The following is a 19,994-nucleotide window of genomic DNA, read 5'->3' on the forward strand; positions in this document are numbered from 1 at the left end:
TTTTAGTTGTTTTGGTGCCTTGTTTTATTTTTAAATTGAACAGATACTTGGTGTATTCACCTGTTTTACGATGAATAATCACCTTACCTTTTAGAAACAGAATACAGAATTGAGTTTTGTCTGGAAAATGGAAGCTTTGATTTCCTGCTTATTTTTTTATTTTTTGTGGGTCTGCAGATAAACAGTGAGTGGGGCTGGGGAAGATGTTTCCGGTAAACTGGTAATACCACATTGTAAATTGTCATTGTGAACAGCTAACTAATTTAGGAGTTATAATTAGGAATCTCTTCCATCTACTTGTTTGGGAGAAAAACAAAATAGTTTCCCAGTTTTAGTAAAAAACATTTTTTATAAATGGTTTATTTGTTCCCTTTGTCTCTCAGGTGTTAGATGTAATGAAAACTGTAAGAATGGCTTAGAGCAGAAATCTGTATAGTCCAATACTGATGTGTGGGGTAGTGGGAGAATGTGTTCGGAAACCCGTGTGTTGCAGATGTCCTGAGCTAGAGGTTTGGCATCTTAAACAGCCCTTGAACTATTTTCTGTTAATTTAGTTGCTTTAGGGACAATTTTATAGCCATGGATGAAGAGGCCCCAAAAGGCAGAGTTCTGTAATGGAATGACTATAAGTTTAAAAAACAAAACCAAACCACCAGACAAACAACAGTTCGACCAATTAAAAAACAAACACCTTGCTAAAAATTTCATGTTAATTTCATATGGTGCCTGCAAGTTCTTGTTTTTGAGGCATAATGAAAATTTCGCCATTTGTATCTTATGCCAGGCATGATCTAATAGACCTTTGTCACGTCACCTTTCAGAGCAGGGAACTCTTACTTCATCTCTTGGCTGGAGGGCCTTCCACAGCCTTGTGATTGTCCTTTTTTTCCCATTTCCAAACCGGAGGAGACCAGAACTGTTGGCATCGCACAAGCTTTGGGTGCCATGGGGATTTCGAGTGGCAGTTTCCTGCTCTCTGCTTCTGGTTTCCTCTCGTTTTATAATGCGCTGCAGGGGGATTAGGCGTCAGCTCTGAGACCTTCCAAGTCTCCATCTTGTGATAATAGATACTCAACAGCTTGTTACTGTGTATGTAAAATCATTTTTATGTTGTTTCTTTGCATTTATTGAAACTTAATTTCCCATGCTTTAGCACTGCGAGATTTTCTTTTTATCGTCCCTGAACTTTTGCAACAGTTGCAGTTTTCATCTCATTCCTGTGTTTTCCCCCATTATCTGAGTATGTTCAAAGGCACGAGTTCCAACTCGTGCATTTCTGAAGCTCTGAGGAGTCCCTGTTAACCTGAAACTGCTTGTTGCTGGTCTGTGATACCTTCCTACCAGTTGTTGACAAGAGAATTCTCTTCCTTATATAACAATTTTGAACTTTTAGCTAAAGAATTTTTGAATGACTTTTTGGAAATTCATGAATATTGTTCCTGTTGGATCATCCTGATTTTCCCGCTGCACAGCTCCATCTGAAACTGCCGTTAAGATGACTTGAGCCTGCATAAGCAAAGCTAAATAACCCTTCCTTGGGGATGTTTGTTTGTTACTGAAGTGAGTTTGTGGCTGGCTCACAGCCCCCAGCTCCCTGTGGCCTTCTAAAAGAGACCATAACTCCCTTGGTACCCGGGTGAGTTAAGCTGGAATAAACACCACAGAATTTACAGAGTTCAAACTGGTAGCTTCTCTTGAAAAACACATCTAGCCCTGGAATGGCTTTATCCATATTAAGCAAAATGTCTGCAAACACTTGCACTGTCCTGGGGCTGAGTCCCCAGCCCCTTGTGTTGCATCAGTGCGATGCCTTCAGAGGGAATTTTACTCACCCTTTGAAAGCCAGGGCTTCGGTAGTGCAGAGTATGACCCAGTGCACTCAGCTGCATAGAAGAAAATCATTTCTCCAGTAATAACAAAACATAACAAGGCTTTACACATCTACTGCGCAAGTGTGTACGTATAAGCCGGAACAGAGGAATCCAAAAGTGAAAACAGGAGAGTTAATTTGCTGGTGCAGATCCACTGGACAACGTGAACTTCCAGCTAACTCTGGGAACTAAAGGCTTAGTCTGTCTTGGCGCTGCATATAAGTACGTGAGAACTAAAGGATTTAAATAATCTCACTAAAAGACCTTCTAAACAGTCGAAAACATTGGAGGGAAAGGTTGGAAATCAGTCTTATGAGAATATGGCACAGCGAGCTGCCAAATAAAGCATCCTTCAGAGAAGGCGTTTAGAAGATTTTTTTTAGCACTTTTATTTTTTAAAAGATCAGCATGTGCTGGCAGAAATCCAGCTTCTGGTTTGTGTGAAAGTTACCTGTACCCAGGGATGCAAGCCACAGATCTCAGTTTTACCTGAGTGGTCCCTGTGAAAGGAACTGCTGCGTGCAGAAAAGCACATACAATGGCTACTCAAAGTACTCGGTATTTCACAATCAAAATGTGGATCTGGTATTTGTTTCTTGGAGCGCCACACGGCAAAAGATTAGGGAGAAAATAAGTAACATCTCTCTCCCTGTCAGCAACTTTCCTGCTAAGCCACCTTAAAAAATAATTTGTTTTTCTGATTTCTGTTTGAGCATTGGGAAGCAGTATCAGGGAAAGAACAATGAACATTTCGAGGAAATTACTCTCTCAGTGCTTCCAAGCTGTGGAAAGAAACAGTTCCTGTTGTCTGCCTGAGGAGCAGAGAAGAGCAACAGTAAGAGCTAATTAAACACAGCCAACAGAAATCACCTTTAACTACGTGGCAGCATTAAAAAAAAAAAAGTTGTTACAGCCACACATTTTACAGTTAATCACACAATTCTACTTCAGCTCAAAACAGGTGGTGTGGCACCAGCTCCCAGCTTAACTTGAAAAGTTGCTGACACTTTGTCAGAATACACCACAAACATCAGCCTCCCTGGGGGCTGCAGCTGGGGGCTACAAGGTGACCCTCAGAGCAGGACAGCAGCACCATCGGGGTGTGCCCTGTCAGGAGGGAAGAAAGCAGGGCCTGGCAGGGCTTACAGAAACCGTGACAAAGAACCAGGAGAGGTGGTTACAGAAGGGTCAGGATGCTGCTTCTCGGAGAACAGCTGCACAGCAGCTGCAGCCCAGCAGCAACAGTTCCTCTAACCCCACCGCTTTGTCTAACCATGAAAGGAGCCACAGGGGCACAGCGTGGGTGATGCAGGCCTTCTTCCCAGAGCCAACACTTACCTCACAGAGTGCCAGAGGGCACCTGAGCACTGCAGCAGATCAGCACTTCCTCAGAACAGGACACAGCTAGTTTAAATGTTTTCTTCAGGAGTCTACTCAATTTCTCTGGTCTTTGAGTGGATCTAGTTAAAGATGACTGAGGTAGCCTACAGCAGGCATGTTTCTGGGAGACTCGCTCTAGCCTACAGAGGATTATACATTTACTTTGTGACTTTTTTTTGTTTAAAGAGTTGTTATTGCTGTGTGTTTTGCCTCCCTTCCATTTGGTAACCGCACTGGAGCAGCCCCGGGATGTCACCACAACAGCCCGCGTACCAGGTCAGTGGCAGGGGGCGTGCCGGCTGTACCAGCTGATGCCAAACACGAGACAGTCCGGGTATAAACCACTTCCGCAGTGAAAAGCAGCTCGTTAGGCACTCCGGCCACCAGCACAACACTAACAAACACAAACACACCTTCGGGCATTTTTAAGGCAATGATTATTGAAGAGCGCCGAACAGACGAAGAGGCTGCACGTCCCGTGGGATTTCCGCCCCAAGCCCGTTGGGCACACATCTGAAGGCGAGCGGCTGTGTCACTCGGGCAGCGGCGATGAGCAGTTAAAAGTCAGGAGTGAGGTGCCTCGTGCAGGTGTCTGCCACAGCCACGCAGACACAGAGGTGCACCATGCCAGTATTAGTTTATCGCGATACCGATCTGAAGACTGTGTCCTTTCTCGCCAAATGCGCAGCTACGTTCTCTCGAAAGTCATGGATATAATTGTATTGCTGAAAAAGCACAACCACATTTGCAGTAAGTGCTGTGTACTTTTGAAACAGGCACTACCCATCTTACAAAGCTGTTTGATTCCCCAGAATCAAAGCAGCACCCCGCAGCCTGTTTAGTTCTTTTTGTGCTTACTCCAAATCCTCCGGAATTCTTCACCATCAGATTAGAGGGATCTTAGCTCAGATCCTACGGTTGCCATAAGAGATGTGTGAATGCAAGGCAACTCTAAACATAGTCATTGATAGGTGGGAGCCTCACGTTATAACTCAGAGCTGCTTTATGCGGGTCAGAAGAGTATTGTGCTCTCCACAGCGAGCCCGTGATGCAGAACACTGACTTTGGCCAGTAATAACTAAGCATGAGTTTGTGCTAAGCACTCTTAGGTCAGCCCATACGTCATTCGGAGTACTAATACACAGATGTTCCAAATGAAATAAAAGCATCAGTCAGTGGCTGAAGGACCAGCCACCCAACCTAGTGCCTCCGAAGGAGTCACATTACAGTATCTGTTTGTGTCCCCACCCCTCCCCTTCAAGCAGGGATGCAAGCTGCTCCCTGTCTGCCCTCATGGTCTGTGGAAAACGTTTTCAAATAGTTCAGACAAGACTTGGCTTCCAAAGAGGCCTAGAGCTAGCAGAAATCAGCTTCTTGAGAAGAACTGCTTCTTGGAAACTATTCTTATAAACTGATTAAACGTCAGCTTGTATAGGTACTTCCATCGATACAAGTAGCTAAAATCCCCACCAAAACAAGGAAAAGAAAAATTGTTCAGCAGCTTAGACCTCCCTCCAGGTAGGTGTTAACACTAATGCTAGGGGTGCTTCTTTAAAGAAGACTGCTAGGGTATTGATGTGACAGCTGCAGAAGACAAACATCTGCTGGGTTAGAAAAATGCAAGAGAACAAGGCAGGAAGATTAAGCAGATGTCCAACCTATGAGGAGAATGGGGACACCAGAAAAAGGAACAGTGGCTCAGCAAGCCGTAAGCAGGGCTAAGGACAAGAAAGCAACAAGTTATTAGTGATGGTGAAGAGCAGACAGGCAGGACAGCTGCTGAATTCAGTGCAGGCAGACCACGATGGCATTGGCATGAAAGCCAAACACCAGAAGCAGCTCAAAACCCAGGAGAGCAGCAGGGACACCAGCTGTGGAACATCTCAAAGACACAGGGATCCCTTTGTAAAGTGAAGGGGAGGACTGCCCGAACTCTCCATTCACGTTTTGACACATCTATTACCTGCTGGAGCCTTGTTACCTTAACTGTCTGTATTGCCCCAGATCCTCTTAAGTTTCTGAGGCTGTCTATGGCTTGCTGAGGTGCCAGCGCGTCCGAAAGCTGAAGCAGGAGGCACGCAGCTACTGTAAGAGAAAGGTACATACGCATGTATTCTACTCAGCACCGCACCACTTTTGCTTAGCAATGGGTTTCCTCCATGAACACCACTTTAGGAGAACTCCCCATCAGGCCGGGGTTCACGGATCTGCTGGACCTTTTATCAAATACTGTTTGATGGCACTGGCCCCATCTGCTGCCACTGCTCCTTCAGACAGGGCTGCCTTGTGGGAACGGGGGTGCAAAGCGGGTTTGTTAATCAGGCATTGAGGGGGGAAGGCAGCTACTTACTGAGACACGAGCGTCCAAGACCACCGTAACAGCTGAAAGAGAAAAGGATGTTAGGCTGTAACTGTCTGTAGTACACTGCGACACCCAGAGCCCCCTCACCATGCAAGTGTAAGACACAGTTCTTGCCTTAATATAATCAAGAGGATCAGTGGTACAAGAACGTCAGAACTGCTACTATTTACAAGGCTAACTCCCACCTATTCTTCGGACCTTCCTTTATTACTTTTTCTTTTTTTTTTTTTTTTTAAAGATAATACGCAATTTTAAAGTTCCCCTTCATTCTTAGTAATAGTCCCAAAGGCACAGGAAAACAGAAAAAGGCATCAAGAAGAACAAATCTCAATGTTCTTTAAATCCACCTCCAGATTAAGGCTTCAGTAACAGTCATGAGCTAATGACAGCAGCAGGCTTGTGCACCAGCAGGAAGCCCAGGACGCTCAGTGGATGCCTGCCTGGGGAGCTGTCAGCAGGATCTTTCAGGGAACACGGATCCAGGAAAGCTCCTTCCCTCTATCCTGAGCTCAGCTAGAAGTGCTGAAGGATACAGCTTTAAAACAGTTTTGCGCGATTTAGAAGAGAATTTTGCACTGCTAGAACCCACCAGGCCTCTGGTAAACAGCCCAGGGCTACATTATCCTCTGCTATCTGCTTCAGTTTGCAGCTCTTACTGTACAGCTGATATCCAGCGAGGCTTCCAGCAAGGAGTCACGTGGGGCCACTCGACACACATTTTAAAAACACTCGTGGGACAGAGCAACAGAAAGTGGGAGATGCAGATCTTACAGAGGCCAAGTTAGCTTACATGACACAAGAAGCTTTTATAGCTTGAACCCTAAAGAAAGCAGTTGTCATTTGACAGGACTCTGTTTCAGCTGGTCAAGTAGGAATGTGCAGTGAAAGGAAGGCAACTAGAACCTACTGTACGATTGTCTTCTGGTTGCTTTCCAGGCACCTTCTGAGCTCTTCCAGAATTTTGCAGCACTCAGCAACGTCAGGAGCATCCCCGTCCAGAATAGGATAGTGGTGCACACAGATCCCATGCTGTTGGTAGGCGTCTATAAGGTTTGGTACTCGGTATTTTAGGAGTTCTCCTCTGGTACAAAGCACAAATATATCCTGTGTCCCATAGCTCTTTAGTTCATCTGCCAACAGATTAAGACACTTGCAAATAAACAAAAGCCTATTAAGCTTAAGGATAAACAGATAAGCTACTTGGTACCGATCCCCTTGTTTAATCTTCAAAGTTCAGACAGTAGAAGTTACCACTTTTGCTTTAAGCAGCATTTACTTCCATCTAGTCCTGCCTATGTTTGCCTTCTGGTAACCCATCTGTGAGAGGAATTTCCACAGTTCAGAGGCAGCCTTGAGACAAGCCTCACTAGAAATCACGTCACCACTCTAAACAGTCCTGTCAACTACTGCTAGCTTAAACATGATTCTGTCCTATCTCCAGCTACAGTTGTCCAAACAGGATTTTCTTGCTATTAGTCTCTGCTCTACTAGCCTTTACAGTTGAATACTACCACAAGTTTTTACACAATCTCACTTTTCTCTGGGAAGATAACATCATGGCATGTACAGGGACATTATAACATCCACTGAAAGAGGACAAATAAGGCACCAATACTTCTCAGTCAAGCTGTGTTTCATCTGGATCCTTGTGCCCAAGTTAGATAAAGAAGCAACTTTGGCAATCTCCAGGCTAAGTCAAACCTCTAGCCTGTAAGGAATAACTTGTGCTTTCAGTTTACCCGCAGGTTGTTCTTACCCATTCCATTGTAATGAGAGGCACTTATGCACTGGTCAGAAGACTCACCGATATCTTTCTGAAGATTCCTTCTAACATCCTTAAACTTGCAACCTAAAATACATTACGAATGATGATTATGACCCCAGGTAAGCGACATGTACGAAATGGCTGCTACAACCAAAAGAACAGAGAACAGACACCAAAGAAAACACCAAAGCCACACCGCCAACGACAGTCCTTAGTTTTGCAAATGGATCACTAGTGCAGAAGACAGTTTAAACACCTTCATCTGCTTAACACTGCAATATAATTGGATTTTTAAAACTGCCCAAGGTTTTAAACTGTTGTGCATCTTCCATACAAAAAGCTTGGGATATTAAAATCAGGGTACATGTGGAGAAAAAAAAATGAGGAAAAACACCCCCCCACCCCCAAACTCACAAATAGAAGGACCGGATAGGGATAACTGCAGAGTTTTATGTTGTCTAGTAGGAAAATAAGTTCTGAACCATTCTGTAATATCAGGAATCACACTGAAAATCCTCCTCCTAGTTCAATAATCAACATATCACAACATCAATTTTTTAAACTCAAGGCATGCTACTAAGGCTTTTTTGCAACCCCTACAGAACTCTACCCTATAAAACCCACAGCTATTGTTTGGTTTGTGAAAGGTAATTGCTCACAGTATTTGCACTGTGTCTTTTGTCTCTCTCCCCTCCTCAAAAGATTGTTTATCTCTGGAAACATCTGAGAACATGAGAGCAAAATCCTGCAGAAGAGCTCTATTGGCAGGGCCATGACTGGAGGCTGCTCAGGCAGCTTAACATGGAAATGCAGCTGTTTTCAGCATATAGTTTGCTTGTGTTCAAGTGTTAGTGGGATTCTCATCAGCACTGGACTTCACCACTCATCAGCACTGCTCATCAGCAAACAATAGTGCAACCCAGACACTCAGGGAGGGTGGTACAAAAGTGTCAGTGCAGCAAATAAGTGTAATTTAAGGCAGTTATAAATGAATTATTTATTAGAGCAGTCTTGTTTCACTTATGTTGCTGCTCATTATAAGTAGTGAAAATATTTGGCTTTTTAACCATACTGATAGTGGAAGATAGACATCACTCCACTAGACAACACTGCATTAAGACATCCTCTAAATTGGCCTTGTTATTTTTAAACACTTATTCCAGTCATCCATTGCAAAATAAGTCACTGCCAAATAAACCAAATGCAGAATTTAGGGGTACAGAGCATTACGCCTCTTCAGCTTCAAACACGCCTGCAAATCCAGTAAATGCTTCTTACCTGGAAGGGAACACACTCCCAGGAGCTTAGAAGAGTAGACAGGAGACAAAGGCAACCTATCAGGAAACAAAAAAACAGGTAATCAGAAGAGAACATTTTGGTCACTTGAAGAGAGATAACACGCCACCAGACACTCATTTTCTGTGGGACCACGAGAAGTTAGCATCTCAATAGCGCTGTAAGAACGAAACAGAGCGCAGTCCAGCAGCTACAAGTCCTCACGGACAGTTTTCAGCGGGAACTTTCTACAACACCAAGCGAAGGAACCCGGCCCCCTCTGCCCTAACAGACCCCCAGGGGCCGCCTGGCGCTGACCAGACCCCTCCCGGCCCCGCCGCCCCTGCCCCGGGGTCGCTGCCGGTCCCGCTGCGGCTCTTGTGAGGCTCCGCCTGGGCTGCGCAGCGAGGGCCGGCCACAGGCACCCCCAGCGCCTCACAGGGAGCGGCCGCTCGCTCCCTCACCAGGACACCGCCAGCGGCGCCCGCTCCTCCTCGGCGGCCTCTTCGTCCGAGGAGTCCCAAGGGCCAGCCTGCATGGCACCGGAGTGGCTGCGGCAGGGGATAAACGAGGGCCTCACCCAGGGACCGGCCCCTCAGCGGCGGCCCCGCCCTCAGTCCCTCAGCCCCTCCGCCCCCAGCATAGCCCCGCCGCCCGGCCCCTGCCTCACCGCCCACAAAATGGCGGCGCTGCCCGCCCACAAAATGGCGGCATTTCCTCACCACCGCCCCTCGGAGCTCTTCCCGCTCACCCGCCGGCACCTCATTGGCTCTCTGTTCCCGCGCTTCTTCTAGAGGAGCTCCGACTCTCTCGTGAGGAGCAGCGCGCTGATTGGCGGGCGGCGCTGGAGAGCTGAGCTGATTGGCTAGGGGCCGAGAGGCGGGAAGAGGGGGCTCGGGGCTGACGTGGTGTGAGGCAGAGGGAGCCTTGGGGGGTGAAGGGTGAGGTGAGGGCCGTGTACCCGTTCCCGTGGCCGTTTCCGGCGTCGGCTTTCTGACAGAAAAATGGGCTGGGACGTGCCCTGCTTCCATGTGGCTGCTGCCCTGGCCACCCGGGAGGCCGTTCTGGGGGAAAAAGGGGTCCCAGCACTTCCCGTCCATCCAAGCCTGGAGGTTTCTGGAGCTTTCTAGAGGGAAGCAGTGTTTGCTCTTTTGAACTAAGAACCCAACATCAGATATCTTCGTGGCAGTTTGACCTGTAGGGCCTTGGGCTGGCCAGACCTCACCCATGTGCTGTTAGGAAAGAAAGTTGCAGTGCATGCTCCTGTGAGATCTGCTGCTGGAAAACTCGGACTTGGGGCAACCCTGATGTGTCCATGTCTTGTCCTTGCCATGTTCCACTTTTCTAGTGTGTAAATGATAATTTAAAGAGCTTGCTGTTGCCCATACTGAAGGCATTTTGACAGTCCTGTTTTTGCAGTGTTTCAGCAAATGAATTAGGATTGCAGGCCCATTAATTAGCAGGAAAAATGCCTGTTGGTAGTGATTAATTTTGTTTTAGGCAATGGTGTTGAAGCCATTTCACAGTCTATGCTTAGATATGCATAGACCTGTGTTGTGAAGGGGCCAGATATGAATAGTGATTTTTAGGTCTTGAAGAATTTCAAAGATGATAATTACAGTCAAAAGAAAGGCTGTGTCCAGGCTCCCTGAGTGGTTTGAGTTTGGTTTGATTCTCAGCAGGGCCAGAGCAAGCCGTCCAGCTGTGGAGTTGTTAGATTTTAGTTCTGCATTAGCAACCTTAGTTCCACAGCCTGGGGATGTTAATGAAACCTGTCAGAGAAGGACTGCAGAAACAACTCACTTGGTATGGCAGGATTTGGGGGAGGTTTAGGGAATGAAGAAAAGGATGATGAGAGGATCAAGTAGAGGACCAGTTCCTTGAAGCAGAGAATTTGATAGCATATGTACAAAAATTGCATTAGTGCACATAATGGAGAAATAAAACAATGCAGATGTGGAGGTTGCTGACTAAGATGAGAAATGGGAAGAAATACAGCCTAAGAAGTGAGGCAACACGAGAAGAGCCAGCCACCGTAGCTGCAAACATCATTCTAACTTCTCGGCAACTGTGTGAAGGAACAGGTATATTCTTTGCTTCTATTCACCATCTTTTTGCTCTGTTCCCCTTAGAGACTATTTGTAACACTCGTACTGTTTTGGTATAAGTGTGAAGTTCTCCATATGTTTTCCATTGCTTTTACCTATTGCTATGAAAAGTATTGCAGATTTTAACTCTGAGTATTATATGGAAGCAGTGACGTGAGACTGATAAATGTAAAAAAAATTGCAGCAATGCTAATGGTCCTGGTTGTTTTCTGAGAAGGTCAGAGGAATTCTTTGGGGTTTGGGTACCTTCACGTGGTAGAAATCAGTATAGCATTGCATGAAACCTGAAATGGTAATAACAGGTGGCAATGCCAATGAGTCTGCAAGATGTGGGGACAGAGCTTGGGTCTGTTGTGGCAGAACTGAACAGGTATAGTATGTGAGTGTGAAACCTGGAGCAAGCGTGGGATGGAAAGATTAAAAACAAACCTTGAGGAGATCCCCTGAGATTCCTTATTACCCTGGGCGTTTTGCAACAGTAAATGGTAACTATTATGTTTATTAGCTGACTACTTGTTAGGGCTGTTTGTTTGTGTGTTTTTAAATTAAGCTGTTTCCCAGAACATCAAGTTGTAGTGTGCTAAAACATCTAAATCATCTTTTTTTGTGATATATATTATAGGAATGACTAACAGATGTTGGTCTGCAAAAAAAAGTGTCCTTTTGGCATATGAAATGGAACTCATCAGCATCGAGGCTTTACCTTCTGGAAATTTTTGCCAGTTTCTAGGACTGGAGGTCTGTGCAAAGTGAAGAAAAATATTCATGGGCATAGGCTGAAATACAGCGCTTGGAGGATTTAGTCTTTGCTCACTTTCAGGTAGGGATTTTATCTTCCCTGTGGTGAGCAATACCAGATATACAATGGGCATGTAATAATACTCAAAATAAACAGTTTGTCTTTGCAAGCACGGAAAATACCAAGGTATGGCAATTGGTAAAGGTAAAGGTGTTGGTATTTTTGTGGTTCTGTTTACCCTCATTCATATATTAATCTTTTGTGCCAGGTATTGCAATATCTATGCGTTGTCTCTATAGGTAAGATTCATACCAATTGTTTCTGAAGATAGATTCAAGTGTGGTTTTTTTTTGTAGTCTACATGAGTTGCATTATCCCAAGGTCTCATTATTATTGCATTATATATTCCTGATGTTCTTTAAGTTTTGAGGAAAAAAAACTTAACAAGAACCAATAAGGATCTGAGTGGTAAGTTTGTGGCTGCTCAGGGGTTTGCTTGTTTGTTTATTGTGAGAATAATGCTTACATTACGTGCCATAACACTTGTGCCTCTGATGCAGCAATAAGTACCTTTCTAGAGATATAAAAATGATGTGCAGTGGGGTAGATGGGTCAGCGAGATTTTCCAAGGAGCCCTATGTCCTAGGCTGTAAATACATGTACATAGGATGGGTTTGTGGTCTGGCAGCAAAATGTGTATACAAAATTTGTGATGTAAGAAAATGGTGGATGAAAATCCAGGCAGGTCTGGTGGGTTAGCTGGGAATTTTCTCATGGACCCCATCACAACTGCTGTGAAAGCAATTCTCTACAGGTCTGTTTGGGTTTCAGGTCGTTTCTATGTCTCATTTCTCAGCAAACAGGCTCCTGAGAGCCAGCTGGCTTTCAGAAGTTACTCTGGTTTAAATAGACACCTGGCTTTCAAGTCTGTGCAGCAATGCACAAAGTGATGGTGCCCTGAATTTATAGCCTGTCATATGGGTGAAGTGTGAACATTCAGAATGGCAGAGAAACATGGTTAAACCTGACCTGGCCTTGTTGTCCTTGGGTCAGGGGATGGGCATGTATCCCTGGGGACACTGGAGGGGTTCATAAATGTCTCTTGTCTGCTCTTCTGTGCTCGGGTTTCCCAGACAAAATAAATGATTGATGTGCTTCAGGTAAAAGTCTGGGAGCGAACTAGTATGAATTGAGGGGACAGTCAGGACTGGGGGGGAAAAAAGGAGTGAGGAAACTTGGTGGTATATGGTCTTAGCAAGTATCGTGTTCAAAGATAAACCTTTAACAAACAAGTTACGTTCTTTCTATGCAAGGAGCTGAAATGAGGTCTGGAATGGCCAAAGCATCAAAATAATTTTCGTTGGTAAGACCTTTGGAAACTGATTATTCCAAGCAACCGCATGCAATGCCAAAGACTTGTTAGTCACCTCTCGTTTCATGTATCAGTTTCTGGAAGTTGTGTTTTAGCAGAAGTAATTAATACATGCAGTGTTCCAAGAGATGCACTGTCATGTCTTTGGGAGCATTCCACTGGTGATATCACCAGAAGATCCCATGGGGCATCATTTCAATTTTTTATATTGGTTTTGGAGGTTTAAAAAAAATAGGTGGAACAATTTCAGCATTTTGAAGCATCTTTTTTCTTCCCTTGATTTTACATGTTATGTTTGCTGAAAGCTGACCACCACTACGTTGCAAGTCTTACATTGCACCTCACAATGAGGAAATAAAAGGAAAATTCTTAATACATGAGATAAAATTGTGCAGTGTTTGGAGAAACAATCCTAACTTGAGACACAAAAGAAAATTTAGAATTGCGAGCACAATTTTGGGAGATTCTGTATGTTTTCCACATCATTACTTAGTTCTCTAGCTATGCTCGACTATGTTTTGTTAGGATTTTATTCTAAATCTGTGCCAACAAAACACTTACAGATAGAAATACATCTGAATGGTGATTGTCCAGTGGTGACTGGCTCCAAGCCAACGTGTTTGCTGAAGGCAGATTCTTTGCAAGATATGTTATTTCAAAATATTGAGCAACTACCCTCCTACTCCCAATTTTTTGAGGGAACTTTTTTCCTGCATGTGCATGCGGTTTCTCGCTGCTTTCCATCACAACCCAGATAGCTCCGTGGCAGCCAGCTGGCAGGAAGCACGGGGCTCCTTGACTGGCTCTCCTCTCTCGGTGAGGCTGCAGCCCCCTGACTGCTCCTGGAGCTCCCAGCAAAGACGCCCTGCCGACTGAGAGCAGTTGTTGGCTTGGGAAGTGCCTCACTTGTGAGTACGGTGTGTAGTGTGCTGCCGTGGCCATAGAACTGGATTTATAGGGTATTTTGCCAGGATAGTACCATGGAGTTAGGAGCTGAAAGAAAGACAGAGGGGGTTAAGCTCTGTCTAGCCCTATAAATCCTGCTTGTCTATTGAATTAAAACCAGAACTGGGGCTTGGCTCTGAAGCTGGTGATAAAGAACAGTGTTGTAGGGTAACTGCAGAGGGCACAGGTAAATAAAATACTTTCTCTGAAGTTTTCTGATGGTTACTCTGGACTGCCAGTGAAGATATCTTCTGCTTTTCTAGGCAGGCTGCAGCCCTTGCTTTTGCTGAGACTAATGACATAAGTGTCACTAGGATCAGGATATTTTTACTTGCAGTCTTCGTGGCAAATCCCTGTTTATTCTGGAATGAAACGTGAAGTCTTTTAGAGATACAGAAAAGCTCAAGTGATGTTTAGAGGATTGTCCATCCTGTGCAGTTGACGTGAAATGGTGTGTATTTTTGTTCTGCCCTTCTTTTACTGCAGTTCTCTCCTACTTTTTTTTTTTTTTACAGTTTGTGTTAAATACATAAAAATTGTACCAAGTGTGGTAAAGAAAGCTTCCATAATTAAAAAAAAAAAAAGGAAAAAAGAATTTCAGTTTCTATCACTTCTTTCCTGCAGTGTCTGTTTACAACCTTGAAGAATTTATTGTAACAGAAGTGATTATTTAAAAGCAAAATCTTCCCCACTGTATGATTCACTTTGTGTTTCACATTGAAATCGCCTGTTTAATTGCACAAAAACTAAAAATAATTTTAATTGAGATTTTAACACGGCGTGGTTTGATTAGTGTTTGAATATATGAGCCCTACCAGAAGACGAGTGATAACAGCATTTATGGGCAACAATACAGCAGAGGAGACTGCAACGATTTTATGTTACTGCTCCAAAGCAAGTCACTCATGGATCCCCGTACGGCGCTGTGTGCCGCAGCACGCTTGCATGTGCAGTTACTTGTTTTACAAGGGATAAAGTCGGATTTGCAACAAATACAGTGTTGCCCACTGAGCTGAGCATCTATCGTTGGCTTGACATAGGAGTATTTTTTTATTCCAAGTTATATGTGGCCATGTAGGTTTTATTCTTTTCATGATGGGGCCTGCTTGTTTTTTATTATCGTTCAAATCTACTCCCTTCTTATCTAACAACAATTATTGTAAAACCTTTGGAGGGTGGAGACCCAGTTTGCAAGCACAATGATTTGAAGTTTTATTTATTTTTTTTCTGCATTTTTGGTTTTGATGAATGTGAAGTTTCCGAAGGAATGATCTAAACAGGACTCGGCAGTGACTTTAGGGAAGAACAAAGGTGTGAATGAAGGCCAAGTCTTCAGCTGAGGTCACGTTTCAGGTCACATTTGGTGACTCCTGGTTTACACTAACTTAACATCAAATTCTCCCTAGAAAATCTTATTTCTTTATTCTTTTATCTGGTTTTTAGATGATTCACTCTTTTTTATCACTGATTCAGGTAATATAGATTCGAACTTTTAAAACTGAGAATTCCTTTATGGTAATGAGGATGAAAGAGAAAATGTTGTATATAGATGAATTTGTTCTTTTTGACTGCATTTGCTCGTAAGAAAGCTAAAATGGCAAGCCTGAGGCTAGGGCTCTTATGTGTTTCTGGCTTGCTATTCCAGACATTGTCTTTTCAATGATATTAAATATTTGGGCTATGACAGCACAGGTTTTTGCAGTAGAGAAGATATAAAGTCCCAAACAGACAGCTGAATTATTACTTTACTCATTGTGAAAACAGCAGGATGTGAAGTTTTGAGTAAGTGTCTGTGAAATAATTTCATGAACTGTAATGAAGGAACCAACCCAAATATTTAATAAATGGACTTATGCTTAAATTATGTTTGAACATGGATAGTCCAGGAAAGTTTTTGAAGGTTTTGGCATAGTGAAACTTTTTTTATTTTTATTTTTTTAACATGCTAGTAGGAAATATCACAGCACAGCACTGAAAAAATGTACGTTTACTTTCTTTCGCTCAGTTTTACTTTGTTATTGTTGTTTTTCAGTGAGCTGTCGTGAAAATTAACCAGTCTGTGAGAGTGGAGTGATTTATGAGATGCTTAAACATTCATAGACCCGAATTTTCAGCCTGAGTAAGGGCTCTAAGCTACCGAATGCAATTAAGAGTGGAAAAGTACAGTAGTAGCAATAGTTGCCTCTTGCAAACTGTAAAATCTGATTTCAAGGGACTCCTTCCAGGAGGGTAGAGGAATGAAGGGGGGATGTGGTTGAAGACAGTGCCATGGCTGGGCGACTGTATGCTCAGTGACTGAACTATAACCTTGTCTCTTGCCGTTTGTGTCTGCGGATAGGCACAGTGACTGTAGGTGAGGGAAGTTATAGCCTTGGGTGCACGGTCTGATGATTCTCTCTTTTCTCAGCTCTGTAGTCATTCATCTTATTTTGTTTCCTTAAACTGTATGTTGCAAAGAAGGGTTTGCCCTGAGGATGTTAGTGGATAGAAGTTACTGGAATGGGTCCAAAAATAAAAATGTAATTTGGGGCAAATAATAATATAAAGGCATTTTAGTTTGGAGGCTTTGAAATGCTTTTTTTTTTTTAATTATTATTTGCTCATCTTAAATAATGAAAAAATTCTCCGAAGTGTTCCCCATGTGGTTTAGGAAATTTCTTCAGTTAATAAAAAACCAGAGTTTGACCAGAAATGACCTAGACTGCATGCTTGATGCGGTAAGATGCATGAGAATTCTCATATGGCTTCCAAATCTTACCTTTATATTTGGGAATCTAGGAGCAATAGGACTATCAAAGTGTCTTACTGAATCTCCTGTGTAACACAAGCTAATAAATTTCACCGAGCCATCTCCATAGTATTGTCAAAAGCTGTGAACAGACGAAAGGGTGGCAGTGATCATGAGATGAAGCTGGGTGGTGATGGCAGAGAGATCAAAGTGCCATATATGCCAGGAGCTTGTGCAATGGAAGGAAAATGACTGGATGAATTACACCTACACACTGCCAGCAGGTATGTCATTTATTTTGCTGGGTGTCTACTCATTTCACTTCAGAGAGAATCATCCCGGCTCCAAATGCAATCATAATATCCGTAAGCAAAATGCATCACTTGAGCATTTTGTCCAGCCTGTCTGAAGTTCCATCTCCAGCTGTGTGTATGACAGCGTTGATATTAGCTCAATAGTAAACATTTTGGGAGGTAGGTTTTGCAATTTTCTACTTACATTTTTAAAAACTTGAATCCTGCGCGCAGTAATTCATGAGTCACTTGGAATGTATTTAGTACTTCCCCTCAGCATGAGGTTGGGTTTCAGTGCAACTCAAGCTTTTAAGTAGGCTTAGGTTAGATCAGCAGCTAGATGGAGCGTACTGTAGGAAAATGTGGCAAAATTTAGCTGGAGGTGTCATCTTCCAGGTGCCGTGGTGCAGGTCTCATGGAGTCTGCAGTCGTATCACAGGAAATATTTGAAGAACCAAAATAACCCAAAGAAAAAAGATGGGTTACTTAAGCAGTAGAATGCAGAAGAGATACTATTGGAAGTTAACAGACATCCATCAAAGATGCTGTCAGATGAAGGAAATAAAAGCTCCAAGTTAAATGTAAGGTGATAGTAAGACAGCTAAAATGATTTTGAGGGAGCAAACTCCCTGAAGATGCAAAAACTATGAATATGCTTTTTCCAGTCACATTGGAAGCAGGAGAACTTGCCAGGGAATTTTTATGTCCTATTGACAGTGGTGTAAGAGGAATTCTTAGTGAAGATAAGGTCAAAGTTGAAGACTAGATGAATTATTTGATTCAATGTTCTTTGCTGAGTAGCTTAGGGATCTTCCAAGACTCGAGTCTTTCTTTATTCAAAGTGTCTCTGAGGAACTGCCTCAAATTATAGTGTCAGTAGAAGAGGTTTAAAAAAACACAATGGAAATGAGCAATAAATTATTAGAAGTAGAAGCTCTTCATTCAAGAATTTGAAAGGCATCTGGTAATGAGTTCACCAAACTGCTCAGGTATGCTGCAGCTGCTTTCTTGAAATGGAATTGAGATCAGTGGGATGGAAGGCGACAAACACTAAGGCAGTTTTTAGCAGCGGCCTTACTAGCAAGGATCCAAGAGATTCGTGTGGGTCTGACTGCCACAGTAAGTTGGTCAAAGCTATAATAAATGTAGAAGTAATAGGCACTTGGGAAAACAAGATATGATGGCAAAGAGTAAACTCTGGTTTTATAGAGGGAAATCAGGCCTCAAAGATCTGGTGACAGTTCTTGGGAAGAATCAAGAAACATGAATGAAGCCCGTTCAGTTGCCCCAGTGCAGCTGTACTTGAAAGCTTTAGTTAGGGCTGCGGTGCTGAAGTGCCATAGGGTTGATTAATGGGCAGATCCTGTCATGTACCAGTAACTGCTTTCAGGGCAGGACACACAATGTAAGAGTTAACAGTTAGTTTTCAGAACGGAGAGAGGTCATTGATGAGTCTCAGAGCTGTCTCCTTTTGGATCCTCTGGTGTTCAATATAAGCAAAACTGGTCTTGAAAAGTGCGCGAATATTGAAGTTACAAGGTGTGCTGAGCGTAACTAGTCAGGGCAGCCAGAACAAAACTGGCTGCAGAGAATTACAGGTGGACCACACAACACTGCGGATTGGCAGAAGAATGTCAGTATTGATTAGTACAAAAGAACACATACAAGGAAAACAGCTCATAGCTCACAGCACGTAATCATTGGTTACTAGCACTCAGAAAGCACTCAGTTTATTGGTTACTAGCACTTGAGAAGAAGATTTTGGAGTCAACGGGAGTGTTTCTCTAAACGTCAGTTAAGCTCAGTGGATGTTAGAAGGCAAATAGTAGGAATTCTTGAGAGAAGAGCAAATATATATATGTATACTATCACACTTCTATATAAATCTGCTTTTTGTAATAAGGTTGCAAATGTCAGTTTCAAAAGCCAAACACAAACTTTTAGTTCTGCTGCCCTAACTTCCTTTTGAAATGCTACCCTTGTAGTTCTTGGTGTGGGGGCATTCAAAATCTCAGTGGCATTGATTTAAAGTAAGACTGGAGTATAATCATAGTCCATTTCCATTGTCCCCTCTTCGTATGCTCTGATGAAAGAGCTAACATAAAATATTTTTTCAGTGTGTGTCTTGTTGCTCAGTTTCTATGATATTATGGAAATACTGATTTCTACAGGAAACTGGATCAAATTCACTGATGGCCAGCTCTTCTAGTGCAATGCTGTTGATTACAAGAGTGATTTTGACCCATCCCTGTTGCTGGCTTAGTGTGTCTTCCCATTCCACCATATGCTTTTGGATTTATGGGCTTATTACTTGTAAGCAATTTTCAGAACATTTGAGAGTGTTAAACAGTTGAGCAATAAGTATGTTTTCATGGGCTTCTGGAAGGCACTGAACACCAGCTAAGGGAAAAAACAGGCCTATGTGCAGCAAAGGGCAAGCGAACCATGAATGTGGGCCTATACCAGCCCCGTATTCAGGGGAGTTCTGTATGAATTTCAGAGGACAGGAATTATAAATGATCTTCATCCTGTACTTGGCAGTGTCTTGCTGTGGAATTGTTGCTCTACACTCACTGCCACTGCGGAGCCCCGCAGTGTTCACGCAGCAGTTCGCTTGTGAAGGAGGGAACAGCTCCACGATCATGATGCCACAAAGGTTTGCAAAGCATCTCTCTGGGCCAAGGGCTAGAGAAGCTCTTTTTGGTTATGGGAAGACTTCCTAAAGGTAAGGATGATCCTCCCTAGTTTTCCTCTCTGCAGAGCGGTAGAGGGCGGTCTTGTCTTAGAAATTTAGACTTCGTGCCCATCAATGCCCTGCTTTTACAAATTGTTGCAGAAAGAGTGAAGGATTTTATCTGTAGCAACATATAGGATCAAATGTCTGTATTATTCTCTGTAAATGTTATCTTTGTTAAAGATACTAGCAGTAACTATCAGGTTTTATGCCGCACAGCAACATTTCTCTAGATTAAGTGAGAATTACTGAAGTAAAACCATTATAATACTAACAGAGCAAATAATGGAGCCCACTGTGCGAGAACACTGTGAAAGTCTGCTGTAACTGAGTAGTGCCCAAGGGCTATGCTGAAATTGGTGTGTTTTAGACTCGGAGGAAAAATATGAAAACATTCTGATTCATGGAATGTAGATAAAACT

At 43.2% G+C, this 19,994-nt stretch overlaps 2 protein-coding genes across 7 annotated transcripts in view; one reads left to right on the forward strand and one right to left on the reverse strand.

Annotated features, from left to right (window-relative positions):
• Positions 1-2,235: 2,235 nt before the first annotated feature.
• Positions 2,236-9,436, reverse strand: CDKN3 (cyclin dependent kinase inhibitor 3). Of its 5 annotated transcripts, none has more exons than XM_083837211.1 (7): positions 9,376-9,436; positions 8,657-8,712; positions 7,418-7,462; positions 6,521-6,743; positions 5,602-5,633; positions 5,215-5,336; positions 2,236-3,976 (listed from the first exon to the last, which is right to left on the reverse strand). In XM_083837211.1, the coding sequence occupies exons 1-7, from the start codon at positions 9,417-9,419 to the stop codon at positions 3,890-3,892; spliced, it is 609 nt and encodes a 202-aa protein (XP_083693337.1). In that variant the 5' UTR covers positions 9,420-9,436; the 3' UTR covers positions 2,236-3,889. The 5 variants fall into 5 exon arrangements, with proteins under 5 accessions (XP_083693337.1, XP_083693334.1, XP_083693336.1 ...); XM_083837208.1 differs by lacking the exon at positions 9,376-9,436 and adding an exon at positions 9,118-9,304 and having other exon boundaries at positions 5,215-5,333; XM_083837210.1 differs by lacking the exon at positions 9,376-9,436 and adding an exon at positions 9,118-9,297 and having other exon boundaries at positions 5,233-5,333.
• Positions 9,437-9,591: 155 nt separating this feature from the next.
• LOC310900007 (uncharacterized protein) overlaps positions 9,592-19,994 on the forward strand; it is a 163,368-nt gene continuing 152,965 nt past the window's right edge. For both annotated transcript variants that reach the window (XM_083837205.1, XM_083837206.1), the window contains exon 1: positions 9,592-10,737. In XM_083837205.1, the coding sequence (XP_083693331.1) occupies positions 10,602-10,737 (136 nt within the window). In that variant the 5' untranslated portion in view covers positions 9,592-10,601. The remainder of the gene's footprint in view (positions 10,738-19,994) is intronic.

This window comes from Anser anser (genome assembly GCF_964211835.1).
Source record: "Anser anser genome assembly, chromosome: 5".
NCBI lineage: Eukaryota > Metazoa > Chordata > Aves > Anseriformes > Anatidae > Anser > Anser anser.